Source organism: Lampetra planeri, chromosome 53 (genome assembly GCF_965212315.1).
Source record: "Lampetra planeri chromosome 53, kcLamPlan1.2.h2, whole genome shotgun sequence".
NCBI lineage: Eukaryota > Metazoa > Chordata > Hyperoartia > Petromyzontiformes > Petromyzontidae > Lampetra > Lampetra planeri.
The window spans coordinates 4717709-4737648 of NC_136159.1; the positions used below are offsets into that span (position 1 = coordinate 4717709).

Here is a 19940-nt window from a genome sequence, read left to right on the forward strand (position 1 = left end):
TCAGAAGGAAGGCCTCTTGATAGGAAGTGTAATAAAAACATATTTACGTGGAAGGGGAAATAGACATTGATTTATCGATTAAAATTAATTCTTCCCCCAGCATTAGCATTAGAAAATATATTGTATAGCCTGTACCTTTTCTATTTAAGCTATATGCTCGTGTTATACCAGAGCAAACACAACTCTTCGAACCGGGGCGATCGACCCGGGCCCCGTGCTTTTTGGGGGGGGGGGGTTCTTCGACGTGACGGTGTCAGACCTAGGTGGGATTTGAGGAGAGGACACTGCCCCACCTATCCAAATATTACTTTCGCATCTCAATTTGACTAAACATTATGAAACTATGAAAGCGAAAATATTGTCTGCTTAGTTTTTTTAAATACATTTTAGCGAAAGTTTTTGCATTGTGTAAAAAATGGCCTTAAACTAGGCAAGTGTTGTGTGTAGCTGCAGTGTTGGAGTGCTGGTTTCTAATCATCACCTAGAGGGCTGTCCAGCCCACAACTCTCCCCTACTCCTGATCCCACATAATCACTTGACCAGCTTATGTCCTCCAATGTCCTCTGGCCATTCGCCTGAATCGCATTCAAGTATTCATTATCTCACGTACACATTTCACATTATTAGACCATTGCATTGCTTGCCAGGGGGGGGTGGACATAGGAGCGGGAAAAAAAATCACCAACTATGCGTAATGTGTCCCCGGGCATTATATAACCGAGTAAATGTGTGACGCTAATTAAATACCTTATTGTTATTTGCAGGTCTGCGCGTGTCTGTGCGTGTCTGTGCGTGTCTGTGCGTGTCTGCGCGTGTCTGCGCGTGTCTGCGCGTGTCTGCGCGTGTCTGTGCGTGTCTGTGCGTGTCTGCGCGTGTCTGTGCGTGTCTGCGCGTGTCTGTGCGTGTCTGTGCGTGTCTGCGCGTGTCTGTGCGTGTCTGCGCGTGTCTGCGCGTGTCTGTGCGTGTCTGCGCATGTATGTCTATGTCCCCTGCACGCAAGTCGAGCGGTTTGCGCGCCCCACTACAAACCCGACGGCCCGATTTTGATTCCTGCTCACGGCCAACACCGGTGACGATTATCTGAACCGGTGCTGGGCTTCCCCTAGGTCGACTCAGCCTCAAATACGTACCCAGTGCGATGTGTAAAAACATCGCCACGGGGGAGACAAAGGCGGTCGGGCGTGGCGCTGGCCACCCACCGGCCTGGGTACCGTGCCGGCCTTCACAGGTGTACGCTAACAGCACTTGCCCTAACAGTCAGTTAAGGCTACGTGGGGGGTGGGATCTTTGTCTTTGTGTCCCCTGCGTCAAAGTGTTGCGATGTCCCTAAATCAGCAAGAGGGTTGTAGGACCGCGGAGTGGAAGCGGGCACAAAACGAATCGAGCGAGCGTCGCAGGCGCGTGCCTCGCTGAGCCCCCTCGCTGCCTCGCTCGTCGAGTGAAACCCCCATGGAAGGGCGACGGATGATCATCACCGCCGTGTACCATTCGCCGGTGCTGAAAGGGAGGGGGGGGCGATGGATGAAGGAGCGACGCTCGGGTGCACTGTGTGTGAAGCCTGGCTGGACTGAGAGGCGGGGGTGGGCGAGTGAACGGGCAGGTGAGCGGGTGAGCGGGTGTGTGAGCGGGTGTGTGAGCGGGTTGGTGAGTGGGTGAGCAGGTGGGTGAGTAGGTTGGTAAGCGGATGGGTGATCAGGTGGGTGAGCGGGTGGGTGGGGTGAATGAGCGGGTGGGTGATTGGGTGGGTGAGCAGGTGGGTGAGTGGGTGGGCGGGGTGAATGAGTGGGTGGGTGGTTGATCGGTTGGTCGAGCGGGTCGGTGAGCGGGTGGGTGAGCGGGTGGGTGAGCGGGTGGGTGAGCGAGTGGGTGAACGGGTGGGCGAGCGGGTGGATAAGTGGGTGGGTGAGCAGGTGGGTGAGCGGGTGGGTGAGCGGGTGGGTAAGCGGGTGGTGGAGCGGGTGGGTGAGCGGGTGGGTGAGCAAGTGGGTGGGTGAGTGGGTGGGTGGATGAGCGGGTGGGTGAGCGAGTGGGTGATCGGGTGGGTGAGCGGGTGGGTGGGTTGAATGAGCGGGTGGGTGAGTGGGTGGGTGAGCGGGTGGGTGAGCGGATGGGTGAGTGGGTGGGTGAGCGGGTGGGTGAGGGGTGGGTGAGCGGGTGGGTGAGCGGGTGGGTGAGCGGGTGGGTGGGTTGAACGAGCAGGTGAGTGAGTGGGTGAGTGAGCGGGTGGGTGAGCGGGTGGGTGAGTGGGTGGGTGGGTGGATGAGCGGGTGAGCGAATGGGTGAGGGGTGGGTGAGTGGGAGGGTGAGCGAGTGGATGAGCAGGTGGGTGAGCGGGTTTGCTTTACAGCGAGCGCTTCTCTCGTCTGCACGTCAGCATGGCTAACTCGGGTGCCCCTCTACTCATTTAACGACGCAATCACCTGGGCAGGAGACCCACACGGTGGGGGTGGTGGGGGAGGTGGCACAGTCAATTTAAATTGTGCCTTCAGATGCCGGGATAGGGCTTAACATCGCCGGGATGAGCGTGGGGTTGCAGCGAGGGATAACCTGCAAAATTTATCACCTGAGCTATGATCACAGCCGCTCGCCTGGAAATACAATTTGAAGACTTTTTGTTGGAAGGCCCCAATATTTGTTTCTAATTACCAAACCTTCTTTTGAATTTGCATTTCTAATGCCGCCGCTATATAACAAAGGTATCCTCGCTCGTCAAGCACGTTCTTTTTTTTCTTTCTCCTCTCGCGAAAGAAATTCTCATTATTTTTTCAGTTCATTAATTTCCATTTTTTTTTTTATTACGGAAGCACGCTCACCGTCGTGCCCATGACAAACCATTCCTCGAGTTCCTGGAGTGCCTTGCCCGTTGCTCCTAATAACGAAGGGGTGGGGGGGGGCGGAGGGTGGCACCACGGCTTTGTGGACGCATCAATACCAGAGGTGTGGACTCGAGTCATGTGACTTGGACTCGAGTCAGACTCGAGTCATGAATTTGATGACTTGCGACTCGACTTGGACTTGCATAACAATGACTTTGTCCCACCTATGAGATGTGGACTCGAGTCATGTGACTTGGACTCGAGTCAGACTCGAGTCATGAATTTGATGACTTGCGACTCGACTTGGACTTGCATAACAATGACTTTGTCCCACCTATGAGATGTGGACTCGAGTCATGTGACTTGGACTCGAGTCAGACTCGAGTCATGAATTTGATGACTTGCGACTCGACTTGGACTTGCATAACAATGACTTTGTCCCACCTATGAGATGTGGACTCGAGTCATGTGACTTGGACTCGAGTCAGACTCGAGTCATGAATTTGATGACTTGCGACTCGACTTGGACTTGCATAACAATGACTTTGTCCCACCTCTGATCAATACTAATGCGGTGGGGGGTGGAAGGGGAGGACATGGGGGTGGAGGAGGGCGGGCATGGGGGGTGGAGGGGGGGACATGGTCCGAATTGTATAGTGCGATACCCATGTGCTTGCAAAGTGGCCGGCGAGAGAAGGGGCTTGCTCGGTATACCACCTGGGGTGGACAACTGCTACCAGCCTCCACCGTGGGCATTGTCCACCACTGGATGTCTCCAGCAAGGGTATTGTCCACAATGGACAGTGTTCATCATGGGCAGTGTCCACCACTGAGAATGTCCACCATGGACATGAAGCTTATCCTGCATAACTTATCTACTCAACTCTCACATTGAGTCGATTTTCCAAATCACATTAAATGTTTTGTTGCAAAGCAATAGTCTCCATCGGGTGTCCTCTGGCAACTTTCTTTAATTAACTAAAAAAATGTTCTCATTAAAAGGCTGCTACACTGACGCTTATTATTAGTGATCGAGAGAGATACAAACTTTAAAGAGAAACCTTTGTTCGCATTTCTGTTACCTCCAGGTAGTCCTGATAAGCCATGTACGGGGTCAGTGGCTCTAGGATCAAAGTATACATCGGTGAAACTGTACAGGATAAGGCAGCATGCATTATCCAAATTGAAATTGTTATTTTCTTTGGCAGGGAAATAAAAAATAAATAAAGAATAATCCCTGATGCTAAGGTTTTATGAATTTGCCCAATTGAGATAAAGGAATCCCCTATTGCATTTGAAGCCCTGTAACAAAAAGTTAAATTGTTAAGCAGGAAGAATGGCAGAGTTTTACAAAGTTTGTCGATGTGAGAGTTTGAACAGTGGCAGCGCAGTGGTTAAGCGCACCGTGTGCCAATGAACCCGATGGCCTGAGTTCAATTCTCAGCCAAGACTAACGTCACTGATGAACGATCGTTATCTGAACCGTTTCTGCCCTCTCCCACCTCGCCCTCCTTTTCACCACATGACATGCTGACCAGTGGGGTGAAGTATGGTCAAACGTACCCCATGACTAACTTTTTGTAGGAAAGCCTCCATCCAATTGTCGATTAGGAAGCGCTGAAAACTAATATTATGATTATAACAATGAGGTAATTTATAGTTTTTCACACCATGCATCGAGAGTGAGCTTCCCTTTGCAAATGCCTTCTTGCAGGCTGGATCTTATCTTATATAGATGTATATAGACGTATGTATGTTGAACTTTCGTTCGCACCGTACGTAGCCAACCATGCAAATAGGAGATGCGGGGGGAAGGACAAAAAAATAAAAACAAAAAACTGTTCAAGATTTGTTTTTTAAATCTAGATTGAAAAGTGCATAGGCTCCAGTGACTTCCTAATATTAGACAGCTCATCTCATAATATCGATGAGATGTCTACGCTGAACAACCACCACGACGACAAGTGATGCTGTCTCTCCGCCTCCGGTAAGTCAAAATCGTCCGTGCCCCCACGGCCTCGCGGTGCCAGGATCCATCTCCTGCACATGATCTCATCGCTCCATCTCCGTCGCGTCGTTCCTGCCCACTTGCTGATCCCGTCAAGGGGCATGAGACCATCACGCGAAGAACTCCCGGTCGTCATCGCAGCGGCTTTTGGGCTGGCCATCGAAGAAAGGCGGTCACCACATCGCGCGCTTTCAGATGCGCTTCTGCGGCCGTCTGGAACGCTCTCCCTTCCCATGTTAGGAAGCCACCGGAGCTATGCACTTTTAAATCATCTAGATTGAAGACGCATTTTTTTAGAACTGCTTTTTTTCACGTTCAGTTCGTTGTCCTTACCCCGCACCTCCGATTAGCGCTGTTGGCTACGTACGATGCAAAAGAGGTTCAACACACAAGACAAAGACAAAGATCCCCCATTTAGCCTTAACAGACTGTCGGGGCAAGTGCTGTTAGCGAGCACCTATGAAGGTCGGCACGGCATACGAGGGGGTGAGTAGCCAACACCACGCCCGGCCGCCTTTATCTCCCTAGTGACAATGTTTACACATCGCACCAGGTACTCATTTGAGGCTGAGTCCACCTAGGGGAGGCCCGGGACCGGTTCAGATAATCGTCACTGGTGTTGTCCGTGAGCGGGATTCGAACCTGGGTCGCCAGGTTCATAGCGCAGCGCGCTAACCGCTGCACCACCGCTCCCCACATACACACTCATCCTTCGGCAGCCGCCGCCTAATTACAAGGCAGCGTGAACCCGTGTCAGAACGGTGAAGGAGGGGGACGACAAACCTTGACAGCCACGGGCGTCTTTTCGATGTCTGGGTACAGGTTGAAGCACTCCGCCAAAAACACTTTCCCGAAGGCTCCTTCCCCCAGCTCTCTCTTCAGCATCAGGTCACGCCTCTTGATGTGCTTCACGGCTGCGCGAGATAGCGGGGAGAGAGGAAATTAGGTCCGTCCATGCGCCGGGGCCCTTTGTATCAGTGGTCTCTTGCAAGCCCGACGAGCCATTCCGGTCGAGCTGAACAGATCTCAATCGAGCGCTTGGCTGTCGGTGGCGGAGGCTGGGCACGTAGCAGCCCTATCATGTGCGTCTGTGTGTGTGTGTGAAGCGGATGGAGCGTTTGGCTCGCGTGGAATTGTCACTCCCGTCGCATTAGGGGACATCTTTAGCATTTTCATTGTTGCCCGGGCCGATCTGTTTATCGCAAGAAGAACTTTAACCTTTGATGATCCCGAGTTGGCTTCGTTCGCTTGCCGCGATTTTATCGAGCCCCGTTTAAATTTACGCCGCCTCCATCATCATCATCATCGTAGTCATCGTCGTCGTCATTTTCATTATTGTCATCATCATTATCGTATTTTATTTTCATTAATTTTGATGTTTTACCTACGTGACTTTACCGAAAAAACCTAAGAATATGATTCCTTGCAGTCACGAAAGCTTCAAATCTAGAATTATCGTAGTCATCATCATCGTAGTCATCGTCATCATCATTGTCATCATCGTCATTGCCATCATCATCGTCGTAATCATCATTGCCATCGTTATCATCGTCATCATTGTCATCATCGTCATCGTCGTCATCATCATCATTATCATCGTCATTATTGTCACCATCATCGTCATCATCGTCATCATCATTGTTATCATCGTCATCACTATTGTCACCATCGTCGTCATCATCGTAATCATCATCGTTATCATTATCATCATCGTCATCATCATCGTCATCATTGTCATCATCGTCATCATCACTGTTATCATCGTCATCACTATGGTCACCATCGTCGTCATCATTATTGTAGAAGTAATTATGCTAAGAAACGCAACGCATTCGTCAATAACGCCGTGGCATTAAAATAACGGGCAATGGTGCTTTTTATAGCACGTGAATATAGATAACAATTGTAATAAGTATTAATGTAGTGCAGAGGCATCATGCTTAATGTACTGGAATACGAAGCTGGTGACCCTCAGCTCGATTCTTTGTCACAGCCAACAGCAGTTGCGAGTGCTACCCGAACCAGTCCTGGGCTCTCCCAGTTTTCCTACTCGCACTGACCCGCATGGTGAAGTATGGTCAAATAACACCCATGAACGAAAGGCTTGGGGGTAGGCCTTCATCCGGCCGTCGATTGACAAAAGGGTTTTCGTCGAAGATTGTTATTGTTATCAAATTGCTTTTAATTTAACACCGTTTTAACGTTAAATTTAGCACCACGTAAAGGGGCTGTAAAGTATCGTTAATATTATATATTTTTACGAGAATTAATGGCAATGCCAATTACTTCCCCAAGAAATCCTTAATGAGTCTCAACACTCTCTTTATTGCAGATGTTTTTTTTAAACAAATTCCAGAGGAGGGAGAAAGGGTGGTTGTTACCAATGTATTATTACGAATGTATAATTACCAACCGCAGTTTTTGTCATTAACTTTTTTTTTATTTTACCAGATAAGGCCCGCTGAGCCATATAGCTCTTTTTCAGGAGCGACCTGGCCACAATTGATAGTTCAACGAAGTGGCATATCACGTGGGACATTCATAGCGGCAGCCAAACACTCTAAAACGCAAGTCGATTCTAAATGTGGAGGGGAAAAAGTGGAGGACCCGGAGAAAAATCCACGCGACCACTGGGTCAACAGACAACCTCTAATTATTCAGGTGTCAGGGTCAGGATCGAACCCACGACCTCCTGTACACCAAGCGAGGTAGTTAACATCTCGCCACCACGGCACCCCAATGTATTATTCCTAATGTATTATTACCGATGCAGTATTACCGATGCATCATCACCGAAGTCAATGTGTGGAAAGGCCCTTGTGGGTGTGGAAAGGCCCTCAAGTCGCTGCTTATCCTCTCCACTACATTCCCCTTTAATTATTGCAAATTGAATTCCCCGTGGGAACCCCACCGCTGTGAATCATGTTGTTGAGAATTCAGAATTGAAAAAATTCAGCCGGTCGCTTTCGAACGGCCCGCGGAATTCCCTATCGACTCCCGGAACACGGAGGGAGCTGCGGATGGGGAGCCGGGGTGGGAGAGACGGCCATACCACTTGCACCTCGTGGCGATGTGGGTTTTGTTCGCGAATAGAGCACCCATCGACGGAAATGCATCGGGGTTACAACAGCCACCTGTATGCGCGAATGGCGACGGGCTGCTCACACACGTGTAGTAGTGGTGGTGGTGGTGGTAAAACAAAAAGAAATAACACCTCGTCGCCGAATCAGTGTTGGGAATTTTTCGAAATCCCGCCGCTAATTTAAAACCCCCGTCGCTAATTTAAATTCACAACGGAGGGGGGGAGGGGGGGGGGTCACGGATGCCACTGGGAATTTTCGTTTCCATGGACACGACGTCGCAGCGCCCCAATTGAGACCCCCATTATTGCGGTGAACAAAAAAAAAAACCCGCCCACGACTGACACGGATGCGTTTGCCGCACCGACATTAATTTTCTTTTTTACCATGGTCCATGTAGCAATGGGGGGGGCGGGGGGGGGGCGTGAGATTGTACTGCATCACTCACGGCGTACGCATGAGAAAGATATAAATATATCTCTGGACACACCGTGAAAAACCAGCAGTGTTTTAAATGTTCAGAGGCGCGTTTGCATGGCGCATATTGTATATTTTGTCGGCAGAGAGGCAGGCGATTGTGACAGATGGAACATTGGTCGCTATTATAGCAGGGGCAGAGTAAATCAGTGGCGCGTACATGTTAATATGACCTTATTTATGAGAACGTTGCACGGCGGATTTATGCTCGTGATTCCATAATGTCCCGCGAAATAACGAGCCTTTTAAACACATCTGCGGAGAGCTTTACAATTAAATCACATGATTACTTGGCGATGCCGCATAGATCTTGAACGTATAACGTGTGAAATATATGCGCCCGCTAAATATTATGGGGGAAAAAAAACGTGCAGACTACTGTGTGCGTGTTTTTTGTGGCACAAAACAAATACAATCTAAAAGCGATTTACTTTGTTTTGCTGCCTCGCGTTTGACGTAAAATTAAATAGTGCAGAGTTGCGGCTTCTTTCCCAATGAACACATTTTCTTCATATTCTTAGGTTTTTTTCGGTAAAGTCACGTAAGTAAAACATCAAAATTAATGATGTAATCCCTTGAATCATTGCCTCACTTGATGCAGCTAATTCGGCTGTGACGGTCCCACCTGATGACGGAGACTTGTGTTGCCTCCGAAACGTCGTGATTTTTGTTTTATTTTATTTTATTTTCATTAATTTTGATGTTTTACCTACGTGACTTTACCGAAAAAACCTAAGAATATGATTCCTTGCAGTCACGAAAGCTTCAAATCTAGAAGTAATTATTCCAATTAGTAACCACGTGGGTGGGTGGTTTTTTTTTATTTTACGAGAACAATATTATCCTCCCACACAAGGCGGCTAAATTTAGAAACAATATTCTCCAGCTTACTCCAAGACTTCTTTCGCGAAAGGATCCAAGGTTGAAACTATTTTGGGAAGCTGACGTACGTGCTGACATTTTTTCAAATCAAGTTCACAGTTTTGTATTCTCGCTTTCTCGCTCCCTTTCTCTCTCTCTCCGTCCCTCACTCTCTCTCTCTCTTCCTCTCTTTCCAGAAATTCCAACTGTTGCCTGTGCCTGCGCCATGGACGGAGACGATGAAGGTTCCGGATGGAAGTCGCTGACAAACAACAACAATAATTTACAGCCCTTCGTCAATCCACTGCTGGATGAAGGCCTTCTCCACAACGTGGCGAGTAACGCACAAATGTAGAGGGTGGTCCAGATGTCTTGTGACCCACAATTAATCGACCCCTAATATTTCGTTTTTCATTTGAATATTCACTTCTGTTGCAAATGAACCTTACTAAAAAAACTAAAAGTTTAAATAAATAAATCGGGGGGGGGGGGTGTTACAAGTAATCTAGAAAGACTCTTAATACAGGTTTTATTTGGGTTAGACCCAACACTAGTAAGGGTTTCAGCTAGTAAGGGTTGTCACGTAAACAGAACGTGCCAATTCGTCACGAGTACAGCACACCGGTGTGTTGGAGAGCCAAGCCACAACATTTACAATTTGAGTACGACGTTTCGCCAGTAATTACAACTATCTTCATCAGGCGACAGCCAGATTCGTGGAAAAATCCTCCTGTTTTGTTCTTAAATAGAGGGGTAGATGTGATGACAACACTTGTGAGCAACGACACATTTACATGTTCACGCGTTCTAACCCCCCAAAAAAACTGTATTATGGATGAAATTGGTCGCGAAAGCCTGCCACGTGTTAAACTGGAAAGACCCTGTACATTCAGATTCGTATGTCAATCGCCGGGAATCGAACTCGGCGTGCCATCCGCTGACACGCCACTGCTCTCCCACCAACCCCCCCCCCCCCTTGCAGAAACAACAGGGGGGCAAAATTACGCGACGCATGTAAAACATCCATGCTCGGTGTTCGTGCTCAATATTCTTCGTGTGCAGCCCACACAGACGGCGCGCATTCCGTTCCGCTCCACTCCGTTTCGTTTCTCCGTTCCGATCGGCGGTGCCGGTTGTGCGTCATCGCTGTGGTGGAGACGGCACAATTTTGGAAATGTGCGGCTAATTAAGCCGTGACCCCCCGATGGTCCGCGACCCCTTTTAGCGAGAGACGCTTTCTCGGCCCGCTCTCTAACGCCGCCCCGCCGCAATTAGATGAGAGAGAGAGAGAGACACGCTGGTGGCAAGACGTCGCTTCTTCTGCTCGCTCGCACGCTCAAGGCCGCGCCAACAATTCGGCTTGGCCTTCGAGTTGCTGGTCCGTGCCCTCGGACTGAAATTGCGCTGCCCCCGTAACCCCCCCCCCTGCCCCCCCCCCCCCCCACCACCTCCCCCCTATGCCCACAGAGCCGGGTAAAGGCTGCCCCTGACGGTCGCAAAATAAATGACTTCAGAATCGAGGTGCGGAGAGCGTTCATTAGTGTGAGGTACGCGTAACCACCGCGGAACACCCATACAAGTTTTACGTGAGGTAAAGGGAGTTGATTGCAAAGACAAAGATCGCCCCCAGATCGCCTGAACAGACTGTTGGGGCAAGCGCTCGTTAGCGAGCAGCACCTGTGAAGGCCGGCACGGCACACAAAACGGTGGGTCGTCAGCACCACGCCCAACCCGCCTTTGTATCCCCAGTGGCAACGTTTACTCTTTGCACTGTGGGGTACTCCCATAAGGCGCCCTCACAAAATGCTCGGAATTGCTTGCGAGATGGCTCGCCACTGCCGTTAGCCGTGGGTGGCTGAGTTTCTTTTTATTTTTCGTGAATCAAAATATCACGGCGGAGGGGGGGGGGAGGACAATTAAAAGGCATTGGAAAAATAAAACTTTTTCCAAAGACCTTCCGTTGCATTTGCATTTAGTTGCGCGTTATGTCAAGTGCCCCGGCATGTTCTTAAATCATTAGGGGGCATTAACGCATGGGGAGAGTGGAGTCTCTTATTTTGTTACTGTCAATGCTTCGATATAAACAGCAGGCAAAACGCGATCCGAAGGCAATTAGGGCTATTCTATTTTAACGCCAGAGGCTGTGGAATCGTAAACCAAAAATAAATGTACGGCACTTTACAAGCCAGGAAATGCTTACATTTTTAACGCAGTTTACGCAAACATTGTTTCATAATTTTTTTACTCAGTTCATTATTAGATGTGATTTTCAGCCCCCTTTGTCAGCTCGCTGTTCAACAAAGGCCCCTCCCCGACCCCTCCCCCCCATCTCCAGTGCCGTGTCAGCCTTGTTGTTGAAGTCAGGAAAACCCTGAACGGACTCGGATGTCAGTAGCGGGCAGGAATTTGAACTGCAGGTGGTGGGGTTCAGTTGATGTCGCAGTGCATGGACCCACTGCAACCACCACGGCCGCCTTGTATATTTCACAAAGGGCGAATTATAAACGTCGATTTTTTTTTTTTATTGGCACGTGGGCAGTTTCACATCGAAGGCTCGCTTCTCAATTCAACCGGGAGCTTTGCTTGTTCCAAGATCACCGCACCACTCACGGGGCAGCGGCTCCAAACGGAGGTGAAGACGAACGGAGCGAAGTCACGGATTCCTTTTTTGAGAAGCTTAATGGAGCGTGGCGAAGATCCAGCGTCGATAATTTAATGCGAAAACAAGAATCCGCAGCCATACGTTCCACTGTCAATAAAGGGAATTGATTGCTTTTTCGTGTTTCGAGAAAAGGATCGGTAAGTTACAGCAAATACCTCAATGGCCGTTGATTTCTGACCGTCTTGATATCCACGGCGTGGATTTGAAGCCCTCTGTCAGAAATGTAGTCTCTGCTTCAGCGAATTAAATGTTGAACGGAAGAAAAAAACATACACAACAGCCACATGCCACCCATGGGCATGTGTCATTTTGGCACACGGGGGGTGTTTATCTGCAAGGTTGTTAATTTTCCGGTCTGGATGGCTCAAACGGGGACACATGGCAAGCTTGGCAGCCCTCTCTTCCCCCAAACCTCTGCCTCCCTCACTGTAAAAATCCCACCTTGAGGCATGTTTTGTCTTTTCGAAGGCAGCTCTACATGCTGGTGCCCAATGGGCAGCTTGAGGAGGGTTCCTTTACGGTCCCGAACGGAGGAAGGGCCCATAGGCTGTTTTACTGCAGGGACGTACTAAAATGCAACCTATGTAAAGCAGAGGGACATGTTAAAAAAACACTGCCCAAAGACGCCAAATGCCCAATCCAACAGCGAGGGGACTGTGGAAAAGGGTGATAAAGAAAAACACCCAACGAATGACTCAGGAGAGAGTCCCTCACCACAGAGCTCACGCGAGATGGCAGTAGACCCCGCTCCATCTCCATCTACTGACAAGGAGACTGAGGCTCAGCCAGCCACCCAGCCGTCATTGACCTCTGAAGAGAAAATTTATGGAGGATTCTGCTTCATTATCTCCAGAGTCAAGCGGGGATGAGGTCGGTCCTTTTAAAGATCTCCCAGAGTTGGAGTCGGACATCGCACCCACGCCTAGGGGAGATGCAGAGAGCACTGGTGGCAAAGACGGGGGTCTTCGCCATCCTAGATGTCCCTAGAGATGGGACACGCACAGGGAAGAATCCCCGTGCAGGAACCAAGACCAAGCGCAGGACTCCTGCAGAAAATCTGGAGCATGAAATAGAAGCGAAAAAAACCCGCAATCTGTGAAGTGGAAAAGGAAACAAGGGAAGAGGATCGCACTTCAGACCTCGACGATGCACCCAGCGAGGCGGCCGAGGGCTCCCAGGAAATGCGAGCACCCGAGAGCACAGAGGAGTCCAAACAGGACCCAACTGACCAAACTGCGATGGGTGACCAACACGAGGACATTGGAAGGCCGTCTGTGGAGGGGCAAGTGGCATCAGTCAATAAAGCACCGACCGAGGATACCTCAACGACTGAGAATCCTCAAAGCTTTGCCGCTGAGGAGGGAAGCCAGGAAGAGGAGGTGGAAGAAACCCTCAGCACAGCAAGTGGGGTGAGCCCGACAACTGCTGAGCTGACTGAGTTGGCACCAATACTCTCCTAGTCGGAGCTATGGAACGTTTTAGATGAAGTGCAAGGCTTGGAAGAAAGAGTGACTGCAGCTCTGTCAAGGTGGCAGAATGTGGAAGCAATTGTAGCCTCCCTACTCCATATTGAGCGGGGCTTCAAGAGACAAGGAAAGTCATCATCTGAAAAGGAAAGGAAAAGGATCAGGTATTTCCTGTGCCAAATAACTACGTGGAAAGAAAACACACCTGCCAACAACTCCACTGACACATTATGCTGCGGATAGCCGCAATTAATATGAATGGGCGTAGAGGTGCACTCAAGAGAGACTTTGTGCTGTCTCTCGCAAAAAAACACAAAGCCTCGGTGCTCTTTGTGCAGGAGACGCATCTTACAACCAGCGAGGAGGATGAATGGGAAACGGAATTAAAAGGGAATTTGTTTTTCAGTCACCTTTCTCATTATTCTTCAGGGGTGGCAACGTTATTTGCACCAGGGTTTACATCCACCATAGTTAACTAAGTTTAGGTAGTACCGGGAAGAGCCCTCAACATAACAATACAACTTAATGCCATTTCTGTCCACCTCATTAACATCTATACACCCATCAATGATGCGGAAAAACTAACATTTTTCAATGCATTACAGAACTATCTTGAAAACATCCCAAATGACGAGTGTCTGATTTTCGGAGGAGATTTCAACTGTATGCTGGATGTCCTCGACCGCACTGGCACCGAGCCGTGCAAAAGCGGTATCCTGAACACCTTGCGGCATGTGCTCCGCACGTACAGTCTCGTAGACGTCTGGCAGACGAAGCATCCAAAGCAGCAAGGTTTCACCTTTACAAGAACACGAGCTGACCGGACACTGTCGCAGTCAAGAATTGACTGTTTTTACATCTCAAAAGACCTTGAAAATAGTGCAGTGTCATCCAATATTCAGGCAGCACCACTGGCCGATCATCACCTCATACTAATTCAAATGAAAATACAAGGCGTCTCAAGGGGATGGGCATACTGGCATTTCAATTAGTAGCACAGTACTATAGAAATCTCTTTTCTCCAGAGCATATATCCACAGTGGCCCAGAATGAAATCTGGAAGAACCCACCTACTTTGGGTGAAGAAGACAGGGACCTTCTAGAAGAAGAGGTCAAACAAAGTGACCTGGACATGGAAGTGAGTGCCCTGGCCAGGAACAAATCCCCAGGGATTAATGAGTTTTATTGCCATTTTTTGCATTCCATACTTAAGGATTACAAAGCTATTCTAGATGAAGCAGTGGAGACCAAGGTGATGCCTCAGCCCTGGAGGAGAGCCGTGCTCACACTGATTCCAAAAAAGGGTGACCTCAGATACCTGAAAAATTGGCGTCCAGTCTCAGTGCTGAGCACAGACTATAAGATTCTCGCGAAAGCTGTGTCTGCAAGGCTTAAGAGGGTATTGGCTCGGGTTAATGCCAATGACCAGGCATACACTGTTCCAGGGAGGACCATCCATGATGGGATTTTCCTAGTCAGAGATTTGATCACTCTGTCGGAGCATTTGGAATTTACACTTGCCTTTCTCTCCCTTGATCAAGAGAAAGCCTTTGACGGGGTTGATCACCAGTATTTATTTGGCACTCTTAAAGCTTTTAGTTTTGGGACTAGCTTCATTGGATGAATTAGGTTGCTGTACAACATGGCCCAGTGTCTGGTTAAAGTTAATGGTGGACTAATTGCTCCTATAGATTCCAAAAGAGGTATCAGGCAAGGCTGTGTTATGTCAGGACAGCTCTACACCCTGGTCGTGGAGCCTTTTCTGCCTGTACTTCGACGCCGACTCACCGGATTAACTCTAAGAGAGCCCAGTATGAGAGTGACTCTCACAGCGTATGCCAATGACATTCTATTCTTACTAAGCTTTGACGACATCGAACAGCTGCACGAGTGCCAAGAGATTTACTCCCGTGCGTCCTCCTCCAGGATTAACTGGGAGAAGTGCAGTGGACTGCTTGTTGGGAAGTGAGACGAAGCCCAGTTCCCTGAGTTGGTCAAATAAATAACGTTGGAGCAAAGAGTGTCTTCACCATCTCGGCGTGCTCCAGGGACCTGGAGAAAAAACACTGCAGAAAATTGGGATTTCTTGGAAGAGAAGGTGAGGAAACGACTGAAGCCTTGGGTTGCGCCCGTGCAAATCTCTCAGAGGAAAACCCTGGTAGGAAACCAGTTGATTGCATCCACCTTGTGGCACCGCTTCTTTCCCTCACTCCACCCGCATACCTGATAGCCAAACTTCAGATAATGATAGCTACCTTCTTCTGGCCACATAGGAAGCACCGTGTGACTGCTGGCATCTTGGCCTTGCCACTGTGGGAGGCTGGGCAAGGTCTGATGTCGGTATGGAGCCAACTCTCTACATTTCGCCTACAAACCGTACAGAGGTTTCTCTACACAGCCCCATCACCCATGTGGTGTTCCACAGGATCTTTTTTTCTCTAAATAACTTCGGGAGCTTCAGTGCAGCAAGCAGCTCTTCTTTATGGACATTACGGGTATTCCACTCATGCAGATTCCCCACTTCTAGACGAGTATCCTACATACCTGGAGTTTCCGTGTCACTGCCCGACTGAATAAACCCCGGTCAGCATCAGAATTAGCTCACGAGCCGCTGTTATGGAACCCCAACATGGGCCCTGCCGTGGAGAAACGCATGGTAGACGCACGTCTCACGAGGGTGGGCGATTTGGTGAAACCAGGCACGGAGGGGCAGTGGCTTCTCCCTACCGAGATAGCTGCAATGGCCAGAATGCACTCAGTGAGACTCGCTGCAAAACTCGTAAATGAAGTGCGAAGGTCTTTCTCATCAGCAGTGAGGAGTGCACCTGCTGTGAGTGCTGGTGACGAGTCATCTAGCGGTGGCCCAGTGCCACCAAAACTGAATGTCGTCCCAGCAAGGAAGCACACGCAACTCTCTTCTTCACAGCAGCACTGGGGCCACACCTCAGGGAATGACCAGGAGGGGTGCTTCTCAGATGTAGACCAGAAGAAGCTGTATGCCCAAATGGTCAATTTCCACCATCAACAAATAATAACGTCACGCAAAGGAGACGATGCCCTGCAGTGATTGCGTGAGGCCTCATTGGGAGCTGTTTTACTCCAATCCATCGTACAAGCGCCACGGTGTTCTGAGCTGGAGCATTGCCCATGGGACTGTGACCTTGAACACATTTCTGGCACTTTTCACAGAGACGAATCCAGAATGCGCATTCGGTGGTGAACTCGAAACAGTGGCGCATCAATACGTACACTGCAAAAGCCGAGACTCACTCTATAAGCTGCTAGGAAATATTCTACTGAAATTCCATCTTCATTTCTCCCCCACGATTCTTATTTTTGGATATAAGGGGAATGAGGGTACCAAAGATACAGAGGGGTTGACGAACTTCATCATGAACAATGCCAAACTGGCTATCTATCGGGCCAGAAAATGCGCATCTTCGAGGCCCTGGTTTCTACCAGAATTTGGCTGGATTTTCGGTACGCTCAGTTGACGCGGGGTGTCGCATCTTTCTTGACACGTTGGACTACCAAGGATGCCTTGGGTCATGTGACGAATGCAGAGGATCTGGTAATGGGTTTTTGAGGATGATTTTTCTTGTTTGCGTCTATGAACACAGTGGCACACAATGGGATTTATGTAACACGGGAAAACCGCGTGATATCTTTGATTTTAAAATGCGGCACAAAAGCAAACAAGACAAACAAACAAAACAACGACATGATGAAGGGAGGGAAGGAGACTCAAAAGGTGTGCAAAGAAGCAATGAGGGAGGGAGGAAGGGAGATGCGTGCGTGCGTGTCTTTTGGTCACCGCACGGCGAGGGCAAAACGGCTCGGCTCCTTCGGTGACCGGCACCATGGATCGAAAATCCAGGTCCGCCGCAGCTGCCATTCATTCTGTTTGCGGGAGGTTCCAGAGCGTGACGCGAACACGGCTGGGGGTGCTACCGCGAGGCTCACTTCGCCTTGAGCCGCGGGAGCCACTTGCGTCTGCCACTGCACAATTGTTGCGTCTCTATTGGACTACGTGAATGTCTTGAGAAAAAATGCTTCTTTGCCTTACGCGTAATAAAAGAACCCATTTTTTTTTCATTTAATTCATCGCGCCATTTGGAGTTTAACCCTTTTGTACCGAGGGCCCCTCAGATCTTAAATGGAACCCCGGACTTTAGAAGTCAAACCCTTGTGTCTCTTAATGTCATCTACCCTAACGATCTGCCGCGGTAAATATAGACGTTTCACAACGTCACCATGAAACCGTTACTTGTTTTTTTTACTTTTCACGAGGAATACCGTCGGCACTCCTGGACTTGCGATCCAGAGAGGCCGTCGGTTAGATTCCGTCTCCCGGCGTGGTGGTTAAAACAATGGGGGAGGGCGCGAGTTTCTGAAATTTCCCCCTCTCCTGCCCCTGTCCAGCCAGCAGTCGATTGGCAGGTCACGTGTGGTGGAGTAAAGTGTAGGGAACGACCACCTTCTCCTCAGACGTCTGGCCAGCGTGGAAGAGTAGGCCAAAGACCCCTTGAAAGGGGCTCTCTTGGGCTCACTTCACCGGAGACCCTTCCACCAGCGGTGGAGTGAGCAAGCAATTGCAGGGGCTGCGCCTTCACCAGAATACTCTGTGCAATTGTTGAACATGCTTTTATTGTGCTCGTGTTGCCTGTAGACTACGAAATATGTCCATAGCTTACCAAGTGTTCTCATCGAATTAATTTTTAAGCTACACCGGCCATTGTATATTGTCACCATCATCAGCAATGCGTTATATAACATATTGATGTATCATATTAGTCTGAAATTCATTATCCGTTAATACATTGAAGCAATTCATCGTAGGGGCAATCAATTACGGCGACGTTGGCGCTCTTAGTCTTTCTGGACAATTAACCGTGGAGTTTTGAGATTCAAGACGACTTAAATCTTAAGAGCACCGGAGATGCGCAGAGATGCATTCAGCCTCTTGAAGCGCCACACAGGTGGAGGATCATTCAAACACACGCTCACAACAATATGCCACAAAGATGTAGTAGTAGAAGTAGTGGAGGACGAACGAACTTCTAACTCGGTGGCGAAAACACACTTGGACGTTATTAACGCGAGTGAAGTCAACGCCGCGGCGGATGACGGCGCTGAGAGCTGGTTGGGTAAACGTTGGCGATTGGAATCAAAAGCAAGATGGAGCAGAGCCACTACGCAAGCCCGTCAGAGGCAGTTTAGACGGAGGTAGGTTGAGGGAGATCGGTGAACTTGGCTCTGGCTGAATCGCCTTGGAACGGGAGTTGGCAGCCCAAGAGTCAGCGTTTATAAGTTGGGCTACTCTAGAAACTCTCCCACTCACCCAGTTGCACACTTAATCATCCACTGACTCACCCACCCATTCACTCACTCACCCACTCAATGACAAACCCACACACCCACTCTCTCACCCACCCAACCACTCCCTCGCTAACTAACTCATCCGCTCCCCCAACCCACTCACCCACTTACTCACTAACCCACGCACACACCCACTCTCTCAACCACTCACTCACGCACCCAACCACCCGATCACTCACTCACCCACTCGCTCACTCGCTCATCCACTCACTCACTCATCCACTCCACCAGCGTACTCACCCACCCACCCACTCACACGATCACTGGACACAGGAGGGGACAGGCCAAAAGTGAACGCTCGGAGGAAGCTGCGCTGCTTCAGCGACACTGGCACACGCGCGTTCGCGTGGCCGTGACGAGATGCAGGCCACGCAGAATCTCTCGGCCTGGAGGGCTCCTGGAGGAGCCATGCACCGGGGAGGCTCCAACCGGGGCTAGAGACCCGGGCCACATCATCGCGGGTTATGATCTATCCACTGCTAGCCACACCATCACAATCATCATCGGTGCCTGATACTGGATAAATATTCCACTGTGGTGGCAGCGCACGAGCAGACGACAAATCTGCGGTAGTTTTCTAGACTCCTTTAAAAAAAGAGTCTCAAAAATGGGCACGTAAAAATCCCAAATGAAGAACGCACTTCCTTAGACATTCAATTAACGTAATTCTCACTTACAAATCCCGGATTTTCAATGTCTCTGTGCTCAGCAAATTGAATTCAAGAAGTGATCACTGGCTGGCTGGCACGATGCAAGTTAAACTTCAACTTCACCAAAGAGAGTATAAAAGATAATTAGAAAAAGACAATTAACATAACAAATCTGGTTCAGGAGGTAGGGGAATTTGGACTTATTCTGAGCAACAGATTAAAATCCTTAGAGAAGCAAAATGATGAAAATGGATGTCGTCAAGTTAAGTAACGCGATAACTCACATTGCAACGCACGGGGCAGTAAGAGTGGGGGTTAAACAACGCAGGTTACGTTTTTTTTTTACGACACCGCGAAATGCATCTTCAAGAAAGGAAGAGGTATGCAAATCGATGAAGATGCAAAAAACATAGCACATCCAGAGCCCTGTAAAACAACTTGGAAAATAAATATTTTCGCAATGCTTTTCTTTAGTTTGTTATCCTTCCCCCGCACCTCTGATCAGCACGGTTGGCCACGAACGGTGCGAAAGAAGTTCAAC

At 49.2% G+C, this 19940-nt stretch overlaps 1 protein-coding gene across 1 annotated transcript in view; it reads right to left on the reverse strand.

The window, feature by feature from the left end:
- The window catches only part of LOC144734829 (BDNF/NT-3 growth factors receptor-like), a 280911-nt gene that overhangs the window by 73765 nt on the left and 187206 nt on the right, over positions 1 to 19940 (reverse strand). Inside the window, exon 13 of the mRNA XM_078617227.1 lies at positions 5608 to 5738. Within this exon, the coding sequence (XP_078473353.1) occupies positions 5608 to 5738 (131 nt within the window). The remainder of the gene's footprint in view (positions 1 to 5607; positions 5739 to 19940) is intronic.